General features: G+C 31.4%; 1 protein-coding gene across 2 annotated transcripts; it reads right to left on the reverse strand.

Annotated features, from left to right (window-relative positions):
• Positions 1 to 3,994: 3,994 nt before the first annotated feature.
• Positions 3,995 to 9,662, reverse strand: LOC108483765 (agamous-like MADS-box protein MADS3). 2 transcript variants are annotated; one of them, XM_017787347.2, is made up of 9 exons: positions 9,240 to 9,662; positions 7,915 to 7,990; positions 7,657 to 7,718; positions 7,480 to 7,579; positions 7,332 to 7,373; positions 6,920 to 6,961; positions 4,901 to 5,040; positions 4,383 to 4,435; positions 3,995 to 4,212 (listed from the first exon to the last, which is right to left on the reverse strand). In XM_017787347.2, the coding sequence occupies exons 1-9, from the start codon at positions 9,419 to 9,421 to the stop codon at positions 4,193 to 4,195; spliced, it is 717 nt and encodes a 238-aa protein (XP_017642836.1). In that variant the 5' UTR covers positions 9,422 to 9,662; the 3' UTR covers positions 3,995 to 4,192. The 2 variants fall into 2 exon arrangements, with proteins under 2 accessions (XP_017642836.1, XP_017642830.1); XM_017787341.2 differs by having other exon boundaries at positions 3,995 to 4,435.
• Between the last annotated feature and the right edge of the window lie 13,891 nt (positions 9,663 to 23,553).

Consider the following 23,553-nt stretch of genomic DNA (forward strand, 5'->3'; position numbering starts at 1 on the left):
CATCTCAATTTTACCCCATTAAAAATTATGACTATTTTACCCCTAATAATATTTCCGAGAAAATATGCTTAATATTTCACCACTCACCATGTTCATTATGACCTAATGATTTATTTTCATTTTCGAGATTTAAAATACCTCAAAAACATAAACTCGTTCTTCCAATCATTTCTAAGTAATCCATGTACATTTGCAAATATATCATTTCTTATTTCCATTTCTATTTCCATTTCCATTTTAAGAAACCTATATTCATTTCCAAATGATTCCATTTCTCTATTTCGAAAAAAACCATAATCATTCTTGAATGTTCCTCATTTTTCTATTTCTATTCATTTCGTTCATTTCGATTCAAACATGCAATTCATTTTTTGTTTTAACAAGCTAGCGAAGTGATCGATTGGACGTATTAAATTAGGGCTCAATGATTTATAATTAAGTTTTAGCTTTTCGCCTATCAATTATAAACTCATTTAATCACGAAATCGTTCCACTATAGTATAATGATTGAGCTCTCCTTAACGACATGCCATTACAAAAATTCAATTTGATCTTATTTTATCTCATGGTAACCATTACATCTTCCTCCATGAAAAGTCAATCACTATCATATAATGATCAAGTCATCCATCAGACAAATGACCCATGGCCACATTTACTTTTCATCAACTATGCAATGCCAATGAGAGGATATCATTTACCCATATTTTAGGCTATGAATTTCACTATTGTGAATTATGTTACATACTACAGAAGTCGTACAGCCAACGCACCAGCTTCCGGTTCCTTATCTATTTGCACTTAGGCTTTCACTTACATCAAAGTGTACGAGTCATGCATACATAATCCGCCATCCACTCAAGATTCAGGTATGCCACACTATGACTATCACAAGTGAATAAGTGCTAGTTTAGCATTACTTCTAAGAAACACTTTTGAGATAAAAGCATTGCTAAACAAGACATTTTTTAGCTTTTCAAAAGTGCTGTTGGGACAAAAATGCTTTGCGAAAGCACTTTTTTAGCCAAAGGTAAAAGTAGAAAATTTTAGCTTTTGCTCAAAAGCAATTTTTTGCCCAAAAGCAATTTTTTGCCCAAAAGCACTTTTGAGAAACAATACTAAACTAAGCCTAAAAGCATAGAAGGATTCAAGATCTATTTTGCTTAGGTCCTGTCCAATACTATCAATCCAATCAATCACATCTATGTATCTATCTTTTGGGAGTCGTCCGCTCCAATGCCCAAGACAAAGCATCTTCCTAACTAGACTTGATAGACGACATATTAGTCTTTCAATAGATTTGCACATTTTTTATTATGATAAGGACATTTTTAGGTTCATCTACTAATACAAGTTTTCTTTTCATATTACGATCCGACCATGTAATATCGCTTAGTATTAATTAAACATTAGACAACCAATAAGTAACATTTGCTTTCATTTTATTTTGTGTGCAAAAACCATGTGGGATAATATACAAAGTATTAATGTAATTCATGAATAATTTTATTAACCGATCTGCTCGAAAAAATTATAAGTGTACTTAGAGGAAATTACTACACTTAAGGTAATAATACCGATTAGTATTAGTTAAACATTAGACAACCAATGAGCAACATTTGCTTCCATTTTTTTTTTTTTTTGTGCAAAGACCATGTGAGGGCAATATACAAAGTATTAATGTAATTCATGAATAATTTTATTAACCAATCTATTCGAAAAAAATCATAAATGTACTTAGATGAAATTAGGCACCAAATCCAACATCTTTTTATAACCTTTATTAGTCTTTGCCTAGGTTTGATCATAATTGTATAAAAGAAATTGTATTCTTTACTTATTTTCCTTTGTTTTATTATAATTTTATCCAAATATAAGTTAATAAAATTTTAAAATCAAATTAAAATTTATCTAAAATGATAATTGTTTATCAAGAGAAATGAAATTTGGACTCAAAAGTACAATTACAATTGAATAATTATAAGGTATTAACACAAAGCTCACCTGTTTATGAAAACAGTACAATTTACTCATGTTATTTTTAAATTTGAAATAATACTATTAAAAAGAGACTAAGGGTCAAAAAAACTCTCACCATAAAATTAAGCCCATATAAAAAATTTTCACCCAACTGGGTCTTTATAGATGATAAATTAATCAATTAAGTCTACCGTTAACATTGGCCACATTAATCTTTCTCGTGGATTTTCATACCGCTGCTGCGCAAAATGAGATATGCATTTGAAATGGAAGCTACGGTTATTATATAGATCATAAGTGATACAAAAATGGATCGAGTAATCTCCTCCTTTATCCAAGTAAAAGTATTTCTAGTTTGCATGGTCCAATCATTGATCCAGAAAATTTCTACAACAAAATTATGTAGATCACTAGTATAGTTCCCTAGCCATGATTCTGCTATTTACTTTTACTAAAAACTGAAAAAAAAATGTTTTGCTAATGTGGCAAACGAAAACACGTGACGATAACATGTGGCATGCTACTATAATTGATGCTTATGTGACATATTACGACATCAACAAGTTATAAAAATATTAAAATATTAAAAGATATAGAAAATTAAAATTTATATTAAATTCCAAAAATTATTTTAAAACAAAAATTACTAAAATTATCAAAAAATTAAGAAAAGTATAAATATAGAAAATTATATAAATATAAAATATTAAAATTATAAAAATAGAATATTATAAGAAACTTATAAGAATTATAAAAATATTTAAAAATATATAAAATCATTACTTTTTGTTTTCCCTCACATGCTGCCTTGCTTTATACTTCAATCCACCTTTATAAACTTTTCTCGTATCACCTCACCTTAACTAAAATTACGATCTATTAATCACTTTAAGTCATCAAGCACTAAACTCATCATCATTCAAATCTCTCACTTAATAAACACAAATCTAATCACTATCATACTTCAAGATCCCTATTTTCCTATTAGTGAAACCATCATAACCCTTAACAAACTCATTCCTCACAACCTTCCGCAAACTGAAGCCACCAAGTGACACCATCCCACAACCACCATTCAAGCCCTCACAAATCTCTCATTGTACAACCAACAAATACAATAATCACACACCTTATCAAGCCCAGGTTTTTTTGTTGCTTTAATATTGTAAGAAATTGTATTATTAATTCTTATAGGTTAGGGGAAAGTTCCCAAAATACACTTTTTTTGAAGGGCTACCTTGACCTTCGTGAGTATAGAGTTCTATACAAAATTATGCGCCGGCATTTTCTATCGTGTTAATGGATTCTGAATAATTATTATGTAATAATTAAGATTTCTCAAAATACTAAGGAATGTTGAGTTTAGAGTTATAACTGGAGTTAAGGGATGTTTTCACCTTAAATATTTGACCTAACCCTAATATACAATAAAAGTGTGAATCTTGACATCTATGGTTGTCAGTTTTGCATATATTCATAGTTCAACATAAATCTAACCCTAATAAATGTGTAAAGTTAAACTCGACGACAATAGATGTCAAGTTCATCTATGTTATAAATATCTATAGTTTACTATAAACTTAAACTCAACACTAAGTTATAATGAATTTTAACTGTTTATGTCATAAATATTTATAGTTTATTATAAAACCTAACCATAATAAATTCATTAAAGAACTTGACACCTATAGTTGTTGAGTTTAAAGTTATAATGAATATTAATCGTTTAACTCTTCTACCTATATCAATTGTAGTTTATGCCGATAGGCTGCGACTTCTAGCAAAATTCTTTTTTATCATATCTATAAATATCCTATCCAATTTTGGTTTCTCGCCCAAGTTAAAATTGACTCCCATCATTATCGACTTCTTAAAGTAAAAGAGGAATCGAGATTCCATAGGTAAATCTACAGGATTTTAAGAAAATCAAGTAAGACCAATAAGTGTTTAGTGTAGTGGCAGGTCACACTGCACTCCCAAGAAAACAATGCAAATTTAAACATTAGAGATGACATTGTTGAAAGACACAGCTACGAGCACTAAATATAAATTGTAAAAATAATAATAATAACAAAAAAAAGGAAAAAATTAACGTATAAATCCGTGATACTAAATTCAAGAGAGATTTATAGAGTAATATGTTCGCACCAAAACTATATTAAATAACTTATATATAAGGGCAACAATAAGCCTACAAGAAGGTCTTGAAGGCTCAAATGGGTATTGTAGTGCCTGAAATATAACAGTAAAATGTTATATATATATAGAGATGTTGACAGAATTACAAAAAAAAAAAAAAAAACAATAAGCAAGAGAAGAAATCACAATATCTATATATGTATATAGTTGTGTTGATAGATGGAGGGCTCAAATGACCCATCCATGGATGAAATTGGTCTCACCAGCCATGTCTTTGGGGGCTGAAGATCCTTCAGCCTCAACATAGTGATGATACCTGACGCATTGATAGAAGCAGTCAGTTAGAAAAATTAAGAATAACATAAAAAACAAACAAAAAATGGTGATGATAACATTGAATCATATGCAATGGATGGTTTTCTTTCTTTCTCAAGGTCAAATTTATCAGAGCCATTAACTAGTATTTGTGAACAGACAACCAACCAACCAACCAACTATATACAAGTCATATACAAGCTTAATCAGTTTAAGGTACCTATGAAAATGAAAGCATTGAAGAGACATGGCACATTGATTTTATAGAGCTTGAAAGGGGTGAATTTGTGTGAGGTTAGCTGTCTATAAACACTATATGTTTGTATCTTAATATTTTTGCCAAGTGTGAAATATATATATAGAAGTATCTTGATACTGTTCCAGATGCAAACAATAATCCATCATCACTTAGGGCTTCATCTAGAAAAAAAAAAGTGCTAAAGATGTGTAAATATATTAACAGTACCCTATTTGCAAGACAGGTTGAAGATCACATTCCATAGGTTGTGTCTGAGACAGATGCAGAGGAAAGTTTTCAGTTGCTGCTGCACCACAACAACCCCATAAACCCTGGATTGTTTCCAGGTTTTGTCCTTCTGCTTCAAGCTGAAACCCCAAAAAAAGTGAATATAACACTGACCACTATGAAACAGCAGATATTACATTTTCATGGACAAATAGGCGCAAATTTTCAATACTGCAGCAGGCGTATTTCATGCTATGTTTTTTGTATTTTTAAAATTTTTTCGAATATTTTTATAATTTTTAAATTAGTTGTTGATGTAGCATATAAGACAAATAGTGAAATTTTAGCATGAAGTATACATGTACTACCACACCAATATTGTTAAAAAAGTAATATTTTAGAGAGTATTTTCATTAAAAAGCGCATTGACACTTTTTAAAAGATTAATAGCTAAATTTAACTTTAAAAAATAAAGGTCAAATTGAAAAAGAGGTAAACATTGAGGACTAAATTAAATATTATGCTTAAAAGTAGGCATAACCTTATATAAAACTATTAAGGACATTAAATTAAAATAAATTTAAATAATAAAATATAAATTTATTTGATATAATAAAATTAATAAGTTATTAAAATTATATTTGTTTTAAAGCTAAATTACACCAATAGTCACTCAATTTTCAATTTTGTCACTCAACTTTCAAAAAATAATAAATCGGTCACTAACGTTATCGAAAAGTAACAAATCAGTTACCCATTAACATTTTCCTTTATAGGCCTAACGGGACAAGTGGCGTGGCAGTTAACTTACTAACATAGCTAATTAACTTACCACATTGGACATTTTCCTGCCATCCCTCTCACGTGCCACTATTAAACATCAAAAGCAGAAAGAGAAATGGGGGGCTTTTTCACCACCACTCTCGACGTTGGCCACCTCCACAAGACCACTATCATTTAATCACTACACCAACATCACTCACTGTCACTCCTTTTCCAAAACACCACCACCATAACCATCAAATCCCAACCCCTAAACATGCCAGACTCATGAAATCTCAACCAAAAACAAAAAAACCAAATAGCAATCATCCAAGATCAAACCAACAAAAAAAATAATAGGAATCCCAAATTGGCTTGCATTAAAAGAGAGAAGTACAAAAAAAAACTAAAAAAGTAAGAGAATCAAAATAAATGAAACTTAAACCTATTTCGGGTTTTACGGGTTGGAGAATTCGAACCATCAGTTCGATAATCCAAGCGATCAAGAGTCATGGTTGGTCAAAAAATAGTTGTTGCCAAAATATGGTGGTGATCCAACAGTGGATGACAGAGACCCGTTGAAGCCTTGTTCGAAGCTTTAAGGTTTTAATCTTGGGATCTTGAAGGCCTATTGGGAAATCTAAAGTGAGATTTGAGAGGAGACAAAGATAAGTCATTTGGTGATGACGGTTGGCAGGAGAAGGCCATGAACGACGGCGACTAGAGTTAAGAAAAGAAAAAGAAAAAGAGAGGAGTAGAAGAAGAGAAGAGAAAAAAGGATAGAGATTCAATGGAGTCGCCTAGGGCACAAAGATTCAAAGGGACAACAGTGAACTGGGTGGTGGCTCCACCTTGGAGGAGCAAAACGGTCATAGTAGGGTATCTTCATTTCTTCTTCTTCTTCTTCTACCTAGCTAGGGTTCTTAAATTACGGTTATTTAAACGACAGCTAGGATGCCAACATGGCTAGTTAAATAACAAGTCAACTTTCCATTACATCTGTAACGAAAAATGGTTACTTGGACGGTTTGTAATTTTTTGAAAGTTGAGTGACTAAATTGAAAATTGAATGAATGTTTTGTGATATCAAATTTGAGTGACTATTAGTGTAATTTACCCTTATTTTAAATAATAATTATATTAATGAATTAAGAACACTTTTATTTTTATTGATTTGTATTAATTATTTAATAAAATACATGTGATGAAATCCAAAAGGAGCTTAGTATAGATCAAAGTTGAAGTGCAAAGTATAACCTTGATCATCAGCTGTTTGTTAAGGTCCCCAAGCTGACGCTCCTGCCAAAACATGAAAAACGTTGTTAGCCATATGAGATAATTAAGACGAAAAAGCTCATCCACATTCATCACCATGTCAACTTCACTTAGTAATGCCGCGTAAGAAAAGCAGGAAAATCGAGAACCATGTGGGCTAGATTTTTTAGAGTTTGAATTTGAGTATGTATTTAATTCGGTTTATAGAATTGAACCGAAAATTTTATTTAATTTTTATAATATGAAAAATGAATATTTTATATTTAAATGAGTATTTTTTTTTTCAAATTGATACACCGAATTAGTACAAGTTGATTAACGGGTGAGGAATTAGCGTACCAAAGTTGGTGAATGAAATTTAAGTGTATTGATTTAGTATTACTCATGCAAGTACCTTTTTGCGTAGGTCATCCATTTGTTCCATCATAATCTGTGTCTGCAGTTGACAACAGTAAAGAAAGAGAAATTTTGGAGTGAAGATAAAAGGAGAAAACTTTCAGGTTTTAAATTAGTGGGATTAGATCCAAATATTATACAACCACCTTCCGTTGTCTAGCCCTTGCAAGAGCTCCTTCAAGTTGCTTCTCAAGGTTATGCAGTTCTTTCATATTCAATGGTCCAAGATCTTCTCCAAGCAAATGCCTGATTAAACATATACTATATAGTGAATTTTATGAATCGATGCAAGTATGTGTAATTACACTGATTTGAACTCAAACCTTTGAGTGCGTTGCAGTGCTTCATATTTTGCATTCAACTTGATTACTTCTTGGTACCAACTCTGCATTGATAAAAGCAAAGACAACTAAAGAACAATAGCCATGCTCACTAATAATGATTCCCAAAAGATAAGCATATAGGGTAAAATGTATAAGCTTGCTTCACAGCTCCTCTACAATAGGCAAAACACTAAATTAGTCACTCTATTACAAAAGTGAGCAATTTAGTCCCTCTATGATTCTTTTATAATTAAAAACCTGAGTTTCACGTTCATGGGTATTGTCATGAGGAATAAAGCAGCAACGTTGATATCGCTCAAGGGTCTTGGTCATACTGCCAATAAAGCAAGTAGAAAGGTGACAATCAACTTATTTACACACAATGGTTAGGGAAAGCAGCATAAGGTTTGGCATTTCTAAGCATAATCATGATTAACTTCCATGCAAGGGATTCAAGAAAGTAGAAAAAAAGAATAGAGTAAATACATTGAATCCGGCCCTCAATATTTCTGAGGAACAAGGTTTTCAATGATTTATAGATTAAACTTTGAAGGGTATGATCATAATTACTTTTGTTACAATAAATAATACCCAATTAAAGTAAAATCCAACCATAAAAACTTTATCCAGTTGGCCCCTTCGTAGCTTTTTCTTGCTGTATTTTACTTTCATTTAACTCAATGTGGAACTGGTTTTCCTACTTAATTGCAAACAGCATGTGAGAGTGAGCTTTATTGCATAAATTGAAGCAAAATATTAACTTTAGCTCAACATATAGCTTATTTATAACAGTTTCAGAAACAAAACTATGATGTATTTAGCTAAAAACTCTTCACTAAGAAATTTATTCTGTTAGAGAAGATAATTTTAAAAGGAAAACCACATATGTACCATTAATATATATATATATATATATATATAATCGAAGAAAAGAGAAGTTAAATTTTAAGGTGCAAATTCTACATTAAACCTTGTAAAAGGCCTTCAAATTAAAAGCAGTCAAAGAAACCAAGAGCCAAAGTCAAAAGTTGTGAATTATGAAGGACAAGGGATGTGGTGAAAGGATATCTGAGCAATGTCGTCGTAATTCGTAATGGGGGGGGGGGGGTTTGTTTAAGCTTTCTTGTGAAAGAAAAGAGTCGCCTTTCGTACTAGTATTTCCAGAACTGATGATAAATGAAAAAAACCTTAGCAAGGCCAAGAACCGGAGAGCAAGACCCAATTTAGAGGAAAAAGGAAGGTCCTTTTTTTGTTTCTTTTGCGAATGAGATGAAACGTGACAATTTATCACTAAAAAAGGCTGATATACTCAGGGTTACTAGACATGAACCCAAAAGCCAAGGAAAAACCATGTGAACTCACAACCATGTCAGATGTTAGTGAGAGAGCAGTAAAAACAAGAGAAACTGAAGAAAAGACAAGACTTTGATGGACTTTTGCATGGTAGGAATCACTATGCACAATCCATAACCAAAGTAGATGTAAATGAGTAGAAAACTTTTGAATATATAAAGTTAAGGATAGAGAAAGAAATGAAAAAGGACTATGAGTAGATTGTTTAACGTAGTTTTGTATTAATATACCCTGAGCTGCTAAACTCATAGAGCTTGCCACGATTGGAGAAGATGATAAGAGCAATCTCAGCATCACAAAGCACAGAAAGCTCATAAGCTTTCTTGAGTAAGCCATTTCTTCTCTTAGAGAAGGTCACTTGTCTGTTAATCTTGTTTTCTATCCTCTTCAGCTCCACTCTTCCTCTCCCCATATTTTTCTTTCTGGGTTTTCAGCAAAGGGGGTTGTGGATGGTAAAAACTAAAAAGAGATAATTCAAAAATGAAGGTGAGGAAAACCTAGAACTAAAGGATATATATATAAATATAATTACAGCTTGGTGTAAGGCATTTATATAAATAAATGTAAATTTAGATATGTGGAGCAGGAAAAGGTAACTGCATCTTCTTCAACAATAAAATGGAAACCCCAATGGCCTATGGTATTTCTTGTTTTCTCTTTTCAGTTTCAATTTTTATCATTTTCTTTTTTTGTACGCTGAGTTTGAAATTATGGTTTTTATCTACGCGCTTTAAACAACCCTGCCTTGCACGCTCCTTTTAAGCGAAAAAATAAATGTTCCTTTTTCCATAAATGTCTTTATATTGTTTTTAATAAAACCTTTTAATTCCATCCATTACAGCTTTTCTTTTCTTTTTTTTCAACTCATGAAAACAATATTTGTATAATTTGACTCTATTTTAAATGATTTTAATTCAATTATTTATACTTTACTCTCAAATAAAATCAATAAACTTTAAACTAAACTAGAAACCTTATCTGAATATAAATTACATATTTAGAATATAGAAGAGTGTTTGAAAATAATATATAATAAAGAAGTACAGAACTAATTAGTGAAGTACAGAATTAATTAGTACTAACACATGAAATATGTATGATATTAAAATATAAAAAAATTGTAAGTAAAACGAAATTTAAACACATCGATTAAGAATACTAAATGAATATATTTGTTTACCTTTGTTTTGTTATCAATCTGAATTGGTGTTGAGTTAATTTGTAAAACTACCTTAATCAACAATATTATTAGAATACACAAACATAGTTATTAAAGTTTCATAAAAGAAAACAAAAATCGTTTTAGTTTAAACAGTGTCATTAGTTCAAATTTCATTGTAGATAAATTTTATTAATTTATAAAATATATAAAATAAATAAATAAATACACTCACATAATCATATAACTTACTTAGCAGATAAAATAATATTTTATTAATTTCCTAAATCGATTGATGAGTACCACCAACTTAATAAAATATAGATAAGAATAAAAATATTATTATTTTCTTTTTGAAAATTTACGTTCCTTAAAAAATTATCTATTTCTCTTTTTTTTTAGAACTACCATGTCTCTACTCATATTATATCGGGACAAATGTCAAATTTATGTATAAATTTTGATTTAATGTGTAATGTCATACATAAAAATTAATTTTGTGCGATTTTATATATGAAATTTGATTTGATTCAATTTTCACAAACCACTAGTAAATTATCGAACTACAACTTTACATTAATATATTGCATGCACAAACAATTATATTAATCTAATATGAAAATAAATATATGTAATTATTCTTTTAAATATGTACGATTAAATCAAAATTAAAATTTCATATATATACATATAAAAATCACAAATCAAATTTCACATATTTAATTCAAAACTTATGGTTTTAAAAGATAGTTATTTACCTAGAAAAATATTACTTTTATCACCCGACAGTCATAAAATCTAGTAATTTTAAAGAAAATACTGACTTACAGTTTAGCATTATGTTTTCCGGTGGAGGTGAATTCGTAGAACAAAGAAAAAGTAAGTTAATATTATTTCATGTGCAGACACACAGATTTAGATCATATTGGACATAATAATTAATAATATCGTCAAAGGTTCCACTTTTAGTTTGCATAAAGTTGGATTTTGGATAAGATAACCTTATAATTTTTAGATTATTATTATATTATTTTGAAAACATTTATGCATTTTTTATTTTTATTTTTGAATTAGGATAAATTAAAAATATTTGTAAATTTCAGGGTTGATTTTAAAACTATGATTAAATCGATATAATATGTAAAATTTGAGGGCTAAATTTATTATTATACCAATTTTTAATTATCATTTCAATTTACCGTTTGTAATTTTAACGAGAGTGACCAAAATAATCGAACCATGCAACATGAGTGCTCAATTAATTTTTCGGAATTCATAAAAGCCTCTCTCTAGTCTTGCTCAATTAATAAAAAAGATGCTAAAAACATTCTTCAAGATCTCAAGTTTAGAAGACTCTTGAAGCAAATTCATCCATCAAAGGTTAAATCTCAAAAACCCTTGGATCAAAATTCTACCCAATTTAATTGCATAAATATAAAGTATATCAAACTCGTTCTTCAAAATCAAGTCTCAGATGACTAATAAAGCAAATCACATCAACCCAATTTCAAGTCTCAAAGATCCTTGGATCAATTTCAAGCAATCTCAAGCAAATAACTCCCCAAACTCGTTTTCAAGATGTCAAGATCAAGCCCAAATAATTCTTGAATTGAAGATTTATTGAATAATAAAGTTGTGTTTGAATAAAAAAAATTTAGTGGAATGATTTCATTTGTATCAAGGTTTTTAAAATTTTAAAATCAATTTACTTTTTTTGGGTAAAAATAATAGAGAAATTGGAAATGTACGAGGAATTTTAAGAGGGGATTTAAGTGGTTCAATTTCCTTTTCCAAATTCCACCAAAAGAGTTGGTTTTTCAAAAAAATTTCATTATTTTATTTTTAACACACATGTCCACTATAAAATAAAATAAAAATAAATTTTAAAAAACATTTTTATTTAACTTTAATATATATTTTAAAATTTTATTTTATTAGAAATAATTATAACTCTTTTACAAATATAGTGGTATCGGATATTTTCTATATTATTGTTGAGAATATTTTATTATTAAGTGGATGTCTATCAAAATTAAGATAAATTTAACGTACTTTAGGACTCTAATAGTCATTAGTAGTAGAATTTTATTTCATTCATACTTCTTATATTTATAAATAGGCTTTGGATAAACATTATAAACATCCCTATTCATCAATAAAATTATTTTTCCTATGCTCTCCTATCTCTGATTCTTTTATTTATTTTTAATATTTTTATTTTTATCTGATAATTAGTTTTAACTTGTAAAATTCCAAACACTCAAGTTTTCTTAAAAAATATTTATCCAAATTAAGTAATTATAATTACTAGCATTTTGAATTTATAAATTTTAAAATACAAACATTTTAAAAATCTTCAAAATTTTACAATTTTTCTCCCAAACACAGTCTTAGAAAATTTCAAAATATGTGGTATTTTCAAAAAAGATTTCATTAGCTAAATTTCTATTTTTTAATTTTATCTAAAGAAATGGTTTCTAAAAATTAATTTGTAATTTTATTTCATTTAATACATATGATCTCACTATAAAGTAAAAAGCTTACGAAAAAGATGTACACAATTGAGCTTTTAGTGACCTAAAAAAATCAATTGACCCATTCCGTTAATGGAAACCATTAGTTGACCGGTTTAACCGTTAACTTCATTGACATTGCTGATAAAAAGCATCAGTAACTACCACATGGTAATATTATGATGTGAATTTTTAAAATGTGTATATAGAATGAACTAGACATATGATTGTCTAAATTCAAATGAACTGGATAATTGGTTTTAATCCTAAACCTTAAACAAATATAAACATTTGATTTAATCTTTTAAATTACAATTTTACTATTGTAAAAATTACAAATTAATTTCTAATTTTTTAATTTGAATCAAAACAAATATATTTTAACAAAAGTGGTTTATAATGGAATTATTATAAATCCCAGTTGTTGTAATAATTACATTTAATTTTGCACTTCTTAGTAGCAACAGTTGTTTTACAAATGAAAAATTGTATTTGAGTTTTTAGGAATTTTAAGATATTAGGTTAAAGGGTTAGTGGCATAAATTATACAAAATGTGAAGTTTGGAAACAATGTCAGTAATTCAAATATAAATATTAATATTTTTAAGCCATTTTACAAACAATGAACTTCCAATCGTTTTTCATTAACAGATTTTGAAATTATATAAAAATTCATATGCTCCATCAACCCTATTAATTCTATATATTTTAATTTCTTAATAAATAATATATATATTTTAGTTTTCGCACCTTTAAAATTTTTATATACTTCTTTAGAATTTTTAAAATATTATAATTTTTGAAGTTTTTGTACTCATCTTAAATGAATATGGACAACAATATGTCCATATTCATTTTTATGTACATTTTAATTATCAATAAAATTTAAAAATAACGTCACAATATTACCACATGGCAATTTCTAATGACTTCCGTCAACCATGTCAACGAGATTAACGATTAAATCGATCAACTAACGATTTCCGTTAATGGAAAGGGTCAATTCATTCTTTTTGGGTCATTAAGAGCTCAATTGGATGCACTTTTCATAAAGATTCAATTGATTATTTTAATTTTTTATTGAGGACTTTTCTACCCTTAAGCCTAAATAATTTTATATTATTTATATTTAATATAATTTTCTTCTTCAATAACTTAATTGTTCTTGAAACTATTATTTAAGCAAACAAAGCAATAACAATAGTTATTACTTTGAATTGATGAAATCTAAAATACAAGCAATTTAAAAATCTTTAAAATTTTAAATTTTTTCATCTAACCATACTCTAAGGCTTTACTTGGTATAGTAAAAAGAAAATTGGAAGGAAAAAACTTGAAGAAGTAAAAAATTAGAAAGATGTAAAGCATAATTTTTCTTTTCATAGGTGTGCTTGGTAGGAAAGATGAAAAAATGGAAAGAAAAATATTTTTTTCTTTCCATCTATTGCTTGATATAGTTGAAAAATGGAATGAAAGAAAATAAAACATTTAGAAAATGTATACTTTTGAAATAACATACATACCTCTCATTTTCTCTCATCTCATCATTCCAATTTTGAAGGATTGATTTTTATGTATTAAGATAGAAAATCGTCATCTCTCTTATTTTTCTTTTCTCTCACTTTTCTTCTTAATAAAAAACTCTCAAATTTATTTTCTTTCCACTTTTCCATCTAACCAATCACCCCCTGAGGTTTTGTTTGGTACTATGGAAAGAAAATTAAAAAGATAAATTGAAGGGGTGGAAAATATAATTTTTCTTTTCATAAGTGTGCGTGATAGAAGAAATGGACATTTTCTTTCCGTAAGATAGAAAATGGTCACCACTCCTATTTTCTTTCTTCTCACTTTTCTTTTCAACCAAATTTTTTTTTCTTTCTATTTTTCCACTCATTCCTTCCATCCCCCCCACTTTTCCACTCAATCAAACATACCCTAAAAGATTTATGTAAAAATTATAATTCATAATTTATAAATAAAATTCTTTTATCCGCCTCTAGTTTTTTAGATTACACTTTCGACGTGCAAAGTGAAACAAAACCAAAAGAGGTAAACAAGTCTCATAATATTTAAGAAGTACATATAGGCTTCGTTTGTTTACTGGGAAAACATTTTCCGGAAAATGTTTTCCTGATTTTACGATGTTTGGAAGCTTGAAAGCATTTTACATTTGGAAAATATTTTCCAAGACACGGGTAAAATGAACGGGTTTTAGGGAAAATGTCTTACAGATTTTTTTTTCTATAAGACATTTTCCATCACTTTCTTTATCCAGGTAAAGGTCCTTCTTCTTCTTCCGTTCTTCATCTTCTTTCTCTCTTTCTCAGGCAAATCTCATTCCTCTCTTTCTCAGGCAAATCTCATTCCTCTTCACAGGGTCTTGGCTAAAGGTATGACATCTTCTTTTTAAAGCTCTTTTTTTTCTTTTTGTTCTTTGCTTGTCCACATTTTTACCGATTTTATGCCTGAAATTTTATGTCTTTCTTTGTTTCTTTATTTTTAATTTTTTTCTGGGTTTGGGTAAATTCTAATCGATTCAAGGTTTTGGTGTGGATGATATTTCAATGTTAGGAAATGGTTGCCTCTATCTTCTTTGAACTTGCCTGTGCTTCATATCAATTTTGATACTTGAACACTATAAAGATAATATGCAAGGATGTTAATTATAGCTTCTATAATTGCAATATCATTTCAGATTTTTATGTTGGGTTTATGTTTGAGCCAAATTTCATGAAATACATGTTTCAGTCTTTGCGACCAGTAGAGAAAGGTTTTTTTTTTCAATCATTACAGTATCAGGCTCTCCATCGTTGTAACTAATGTCCTCAACTTCTTTATGGATACCTCTTAGCAATTTCACATCTTTACTGAGCAAACTTTTTAATTTCTCTATAACCAAACTCACAGCCACTTCAGCCATCACAGTTTCATTCAAATCCTCAAGACTGCAAGTTTAAACAAATAACGCCAATTTGGATTTTCGGGCCAAAACAAAGACTTTTAGTTTACAGGATATTTACTCGCTCCTTTGGCATCTTCTTGTATTTCTGCCGCACATTGTCTTCAGTTTTTTTCCCCAGTCCACAAGTTTGGGAAATTTAGTTGCATATATATATTTATGCCCCAACCTTATAAATTTCAACATGACCTATAAAACAAGAGATATTTAGTACACAATTTTTATATGTTTATATGCATTTTTGTGTGGATGCATATTAACAGATGCATTGTAGTGTTAGGAATAAAAATTTGTTCTTGCTTTTATTTCTTGGAGGTTCTTTAGAGTTTTCTCATTAGGCTATCGGCTTGAAGGATAAAAACTTTAGGGTAGCCAACAATGATAGGGGTGGAAAAATTTTTAACAATAAAATTTAGGATCAAGCTGGAAGTTTGAAATTCATTGACTTGAGATTGTAGCTGGGCAGTGAATTTTACAATAATATAGGTAGAAATTTTCTGTTGGCTGAAAAGAGAAAAGGTGTTTGCATTGTCGGTACTTACAATAATAATCAAGTTAGCTACTGTAGTTATCAAGTTCAATACCGACACAATGTTGCTGGAAAATGAAAGGCTTTTGTGTTCGAAAAGGCTGAGAGTTTTACACTTAATATGAATTGGAGCCTACACCAGCTATTTTGGATATCGATTTCGGAATAGAACTAGAATTGGCAGTTTATTTTGGTATTTTCGTATATGATCTGTAGTATATTTGCATTATCTTGCAATTTTTTGGTAGATCATGTCTGGTATTGATGGTATATGGAATCAATTATTTTGTTAGATTACACCTTTTGGGAATTTCAATGCTTTTATGCCTTAAATCTTTGCAACTGCCTAAGGTGATGTTATTGGAGCTAAAAAAATGACCAATGTTTTTTTTTTTTGGTTTTTCTTCTTAAATTAGATTTGAGAGTTCACTTTTGTCATTACGCACTTTTGTTTGTATTCAAGCTGGAAAAGATGAAGAAGCTTCACTGCCTTTGACACTCTAATAACAGTGATTTCAGATGAAAAGTGTATTTAAGTTGCATAACGATAGCACTGCAGTTTAAGTTTACCTATATGCATTTGTGCCTGAGTGAAGTGTCTTATTTCTACTTCTATTTTGTGATGTATTGAATCTGTTTTGGTTGTTTAGAACTCTTCTTCTAATTTTGTGAAAATAAAATAAAATAAAGAACATACAAATTTTACGTGAAAACCCTTTTCGGGAAAAAACCACTGGCGAAGGAGAAGAAAATTCACTATGTCAAATTCGAATTTTTGCAAGAGGAATAGACTATGTCTATTTATAGGCTTGTAAAGCCATATTCTAGTTAGACTGAAACACCTTACTCTAATCAATATCAAATAGATAGAATTTAATAAGGTTTTAAAAAACCTTACAGTAAAATAAAATAAAAAAAGTGTAATTCTATATGGATTCTTCTTTTATTTTATTTCACCACTGTATTTTATGTAAATAAGGATTCTGGTCACTTAATTCTAACAATCTCCACCTTGACACGAATTCTCAATGAACAATTTCTTCATCGCGAACTCTCAACGAACAAGTTCTCCACATCTTCCATAAAACCCCTTAAGGGTTTAACTTCAACAATGAACACCAACCAAGTCTAAGCAATGCTCAAACTTGGTTATAGGAAGTGACTTGGTCATCATATCTGCAGGATTTTCATGAGTATTAATTTTGCTCACAACAATATCACCACGAGCAATAATATCACTAACAAAATGATACCGAACATCAATGTGTTTTGTTCTCTCATAAAACATTTGATCTTTTGTAAGAAAGATGACACTCTGACTGTCACAAAATATTGTGCTGATTTGAAGGTCTTCATTGAGTTCACTAAAGAGTCCTTTCAACCAAATAGCTTCTTTACAAGCCTCAATAATCGCCATGTACTCAGCTTCAGTGGTAGACAAAGCGATTGTAGATTGCAAAGTGGCTTTCCAACTAATTGCACAACCTCTGATTGTAAAGACATAACCTGTGAGAGATCTTCTTCTATCAAGGTCTCCAGCAAAATCAGCATCAACATACCCAAAGACTCTATCTCTAGTTCTTCCAAACTGTAAGCAAACATCAGTAATACCTCGTAAGTATCTTAAAATCCACTGAACTGCTTTCCAATGTTCTTTACCGGGATTCACCATATATCTACTAACTGCACTAACTGCATATGATAAATCTGGACGTGAACAAACCATAGCATACATGAGAGATCCCACTACACTAGAGTATGAAACATGTGACATGTACTCAATCTCATTATCTGATTGTGGAGACAAATCCGATGAAAGTCTGACATGGGCTGCTAAAAGAGTACTAACAAGCTTAGCACTCTGCATATTGAGCTTGCAAAGAACTTTCTTAATGTACCCCTTCTGACTTAGGTACAATTTACTTGCTTTTCTATCTCTGAGAATCTCCATACCAAGTATCTTTTTTGCTGGTCCCAAATCTTTCATCTCAAATTCTTCACTTAGTTGGGCTTTAACCTTTCTTATCTCTCATTTATCTTTTGCTACTGTCAACATGTCATCAACATAAAGAAGTAGATACACAAAAGAACCATCACTATTTTTCTTAAAGTAAACACAACTGTCAAAACTACTTCTTTTGAAATCATAAGAAGTCATAAAGGAACCAAGCCTCTTGTACCACTGCCTTGGTGACTGTTTCAAACCGTAAAGGGACTATTTCAGTAAGCAAACATAGTCCTCTTTTTCTGAGACTGTAAAACCCTCTGGTTGTTGCATGTAAATATCTTCTTCAAGTTCTCCATGCAAAAATACAGTTTTTACATCTAACTGCTCAAGCTCCAAATCATGCATGACCACAATACCAAGCAAAGCTCGAATCGAACTATGCTTCACAACTAGGGAGAACACATCTGTGAAGTCCACTTCTGGAATTTCACTGTAACCCTTTGCAACAAGCCTTACTTTATATCTGGGTTCTTTAACTCCTGAAGTCCATTCTTTCTTTTTAAACACCCATTTACAACGAACAGTCTTCTTACCTTTAAGAAGTTTCACAAGATCCCATGTTTTGTTTTTGTAAAGTGATTCTATCTCCTGTTGCATAGCAAACATCCATTTTTCTGAGTCTTCACAACTAACCGCCTCAGAATAATTAGATGGCTCTTGGTTTGCATCTATATCTTCAGCCACATTTAAAGCATAAGTAACTAAATCAGCTTCGGCATAATTCTTTGGAGGTTTAATTTCTCTTCTAGTTCTGTTTTTGGCGATAAAGTATTGTAGTGAAGAAGTAGCTCTATTCCCAATTTTTGTACTGGCTTGAGGAGTTGACTCTGTATTAATTTGATGCTCCACCTGCTTTTGATTTTCTTTATTGGAAAGTCTTTAAGAGATAAGTTAGGTAGCATAGCAGTTTCATCAAAAACAACATCTCTGCTAATCACAACTTTTCTATTTTTAGGACACTATAACTTATACCCTTTTACACCAGTTTTATAACTAAGAAAAACGCATTTAATGGATCTCGGTTCCAATTTTCCATTATCAACATGAGCATACGCAGGAGACCCAAAAATCTTTAAATCAGAATAATTAGCAGGATTACCAGACCATACCTCTTGTGGAGTCTTTTTCTCAATGGCAACGGATGGGGATCGGTTGATCAAAAAAATACAGTAGAGGCTGTTTCGGCCCAAAACGACTTTGATAAGTTGGCATTTAACAACATACATCGAACATTCTCCATGATCGTTCTGTTCATTCGTCCTGCAACACCATTTTACTGTGGAGTATGGCGAACTGTCAAGTGTCTCACGATCCCTTCTGAGTTGCACAATCTATTAAACTCATCAGAACAAAACTCTAAGCCATTGTCTGTGTGGAGGTAATTTTTTTGTTTTCACGTCTGTTTTTCAATCATAATTTTCCAAGACTTAAATACAAAAAATACATCTCTTTTCTACTTCAGAAAGAACGCCCAAACTTTTCTGAAAAAATCATCAATAAAGGTTAGCATATAATTAGCTCCACCTCTCGAAGGCACTCTGGATGGCCCCCACAGATCAGAATGAATATACTCCAACATTTCCTTCGTGTTATGGATTCCTCTGGTGAATCGACCTCTCTTTTGCTTCCCAAAAACATAGTGTTCACAAAAATTCAGTTTGCAAATTCCTTACCCATCAAGAAGTCCTCTTTTGTTCAATTCTGCCATGCCATTCTCACTTATATGCCCTAGACGCATATGCCAAAGTTTAGTAATATCATCATCTAAAAAGAAAGAGGAAACGACAGCTGCATCACCAGTAACAGTAGAACCCTACAAAACATATAACTTGGCAGTCTTTCTTTGCCCTTTCATCACAACAAGGGAACCTTTGGAAATTTTTAAAACCCTCTTTCAGCTGTGTATCTGTACCCTTTTGAATCAAGAGTACTCAATGAAATTAAATTTCTCTTCAATTCTGGAACATGTCGCACGTCACTAAGTGTTCTAACTTTAATTGTTCCAACACCTGTGATTTTACACGAAGCATTATTTCCCATCAAAACAACACCTTCAGATAATGTTTCGTAAGTTGTAAACCAATCTCGATTAGGACTCATGTGGAAGATGTAGCCTGAATCAAGTATCCACTCTTCACTTACTTTAGAATTATTGACAGAAGCGACTAGAAGTTCACAATCACTGTAGTCTTCTATAACATCAGCTTCACCAGAATTTTTTGGTTGTTTTCCCTTTTGATTCGCAGCCTTCTTTTTAATCTTGTTCTGTAGCTTATAGTACTCAAATTTAATGTGCCCTTTCTTCTTACAGAAGTTACAAGTTTTACCTCTGTTTGAATACTTCAATCTACCCTTAGATTTACCGCCAGGATTCCGTTCCTGTGTCCTTCCACGATTATCATCAGCATTCCGATCTTGTCTCCCACGAAAAATGAGACCCTCTCCCTAAGAGTCCGGTTTAACCAAAAGATTTTTATCTTATCATACGAGGTTAAAGAATCATAAACCTCATCAACTCTGAGAGACTCGCGGCTATATAAAATTGTGTCTCTAAAGGTTGAATAAGACAGGGGCAACGAATAAAGTAGAATCAACCCTAGATTTTCCTTATCATACTGAACTTCCATGGCCTCCAAGTTTGAGAGAATTTCTTTAAATACTGTAAAGTGTTTGTGTATAGACGCACCTTCCTCCAAACGATGAGTATAAAGGCGTTGCTTCATATACAACTTGCTTGTTAGAGTTTTCGACATACATAATTGTTCTAGCCTCTTCCATAATGCAACGACGGTCTTCTCTTTCATCAAATCCTGCAAAATTTCATTGGACAAATGCAGATATAATTCTGTTAACGCCTTTCGGTCCTTACACTTCTTTTCTTCATCTGTTAATGTCAAAGGCATCTTATCCATCCCTAGCAGGGCATCCTCTAGATCCATCTGCGCAAGAACTGCTTGCATCTTAATTTGCCATAACGCAAATCTGGTGTTGCTATCCAACAGCAGAATTTCATACTTCAAAGAAGTCATTACCATGATCGAGATGAACAACCCGGAAGCTCTGATACCAATTTGTGAAAAAAATAAAAATAAAATAATAAAATAAAGAACACACAAATTTTACGTGGAAACCCTTTCGAGAAAAAACCACGGGCAGAGGAGAAGAAAATTCACTATGTCGAATTTGAATTTTTACAAGAGGAATAGACTATGTCTATTTATAGGCTTATAAAGCCATATTCTAGTAAGACTGAAACATCTTATTCTAATCAATATCAAATAGATAGAATTTAATAAGGTTTTAAAAAACCCTATTCTAAAATAAAATAAAAGAAGTGTAATTCTATATGGATTCTTCTTTAATTTTATTTCACAACTGTATTTTATTTAAATAAGGATTCGAGTCACTTAATTCTAACAAATTTTTTTCATTAGTCATTTGTGTTCTACTAACTAGGGCTGGTAAACAAGAAGAACTCCCATTTTAGATTTCTATTTTTTGTCTTTGAATGTTGTGCCTTTTACATAGTTTGAAAAGTTAACATCCTCTTAAACCGTCCATTTGGTTGATTGGATTTTGTATAATTTTTACTCTGGATTTATGCTTATGATAAAAGTTTTCAATTAGATTTTATTACATAAATGGGTTTTTACAAATGAACAAATAATTATTTAGAGTATGTTTACCAAGTACTATTACAATTGATCCCTCATTTCTTGTAGCTGGAAGAATTCTGTAAGAAAAAAGCAGCCGAGAAAGCCAAGAAGGCAACATCTCCCTCCCAAACCAATGTTTCTGATGTTAGCTTAAATGAAAAACAACAATTAGAAATAACATTTCTGAAGTGTACTGCTTGTAATAACAATTTATAAACATTTTTTGAAGTGTACTTTTTGATGTCTTTTAATAACAATCTACCTCCCTTGGGCAAGTTATACTGCTTGTAATAACAATTTCCTTACTAACACAAATAAACATTTTTTAAAGTGTACTTTTTGATGTCTTAGAAATATGCCATTATAAGTATCCATGGTTATATTTAACTTATCTGATGCAATTTGACATTCCATAACATATGCAATTTATTACTAGTCTATGTTGTTCTATCCATAAGAACCATGATATAATGGATGAGTATATTTGTATCCTTAGATTTGTGTCTTGTGTTTACCATCTTGTTTTTTGGTGTGCATGAGCTGGATCCAGGCTTTGTTGGATATAAGAGGCAAGGATAACGAGACTCTTGAGCATTTTAGTAATAATGCACAGTTTTGTATTTCAAGCCTAATGTCATGTTGGTTTCTTAAGATGCTAATAAAATGGAGCACCTAACAACGTATCTTCACAGACCAAGAACTACGAGATCGCCCCTTTCATTCTGGGGTGACGGAGGGATCGTACCATTCGATCCTTTTTTTTTCATGCTTTTCCCGGAAGGTTTAGGGTTTAGGGTTTAGGGTTTAGGGTTTAGGGTTTCTCTCGCTTTTGGCATAGCGGGCCCCCAGCGGGAGACCCGCACGACGGACTATTAGCTCAAGTGGTAGAGCGCTACCGATAATTGCGTCGTTGTGCACGGGCGTGAGGGCTCTCACCACATGGATAGTTCAATGTGCTCACTCAAGACCGACCACGAGATGTGGATCATCCAAGGCACATTAGCATGGCGTACTTCTCCTGTTCAACCGGTCGAAACCAAACTTCTCCTCGGGAGGATAGATGGCGCGATTCGGTGAGATCCAATGTAGATCCAACTTTCTATTCACTCGTGGATCCGGCGGTCCGGGGACCACCATGGCTCCTCTCTTCTTGATAATCCATACATCCCTTATCGGTGTATGGACACTATCTCTTGAGCACGAGTTTAGGTTCGGCCTCAATGGGAAAATAAAATGGAGCACCTAACAACGTATCTTCATAGACCAAGAACTACGAGATCGCCCTTTCATTCGGGGTGACGGAGGATCGTACCATTCGAGCCTTTTTTTCATACTTTTCCGGAGGTCCGGAGAAAGTCGCAATCAATAGGATTTTCCTAATCCTCCCTTCCGAAAGGAAGAACGTGAAATTCTTTTTCCTTTCCGCAGGACCAAGAGATTGGATCTAGCCGTAAGAAGAATGCTTGGTGATAAATAATTCACTTCTTGGTCTTGACCCCTCGATCCTCTGAACGCCCCAATCAAGGCAATGGGATGTGTCTATTTATCTATCTCTTGACTCGAAATGGGAGCAGGTTTGAAAAAGGATCTTAGAGTGTTTAGGGTTGGGCCAAGAGGGTCTCTTAACGCCTCTTTTTTTTTCTTCCCATCGGAGTTATTTCTTATTTCACAAATACTTGCCATGGTAAGGAAGAAGGGGAACAAGCACACTTAGAGAGCG

Source organism: Gossypium arboreum, chromosome 7 (genome assembly GCF_025698485.1).
Source record: "Gossypium arboreum isolate Shixiya-1 chromosome 7, ASM2569848v2, whole genome shotgun sequence".
NCBI classification, from domain to species: Eukaryota; Viridiplantae; Streptophyta; class Magnoliopsida; order Malvales; family Malvaceae; genus Gossypium; species Gossypium arboreum.

Excerpts from the sequence above, each read along its gene's own strand:
- LOC108483765 (XM_017787341.2), bottom strand. The coding sequence starts at position 9,421 with ATGGGGAGAGGAAGAGTGGAGCTGAAGAGGATAGAAAACAAGATTAAC. Across the intron at positions 7,580-7,656 it reads GCACTGCAACGCACTCAAAG|GCATTTGCTTGGAGAAGATC; the intron begins GTTTGAGTTCAA and ends ATGTTTAATCAG. Across the intron at positions 6,962-7,331 it reads TGGATGACCTACGCAAAAAG|GAGCGTCAGCTTGGGGACCT; the intron begins GTACTTGCATGA and ends ATGTTTTGGCAG.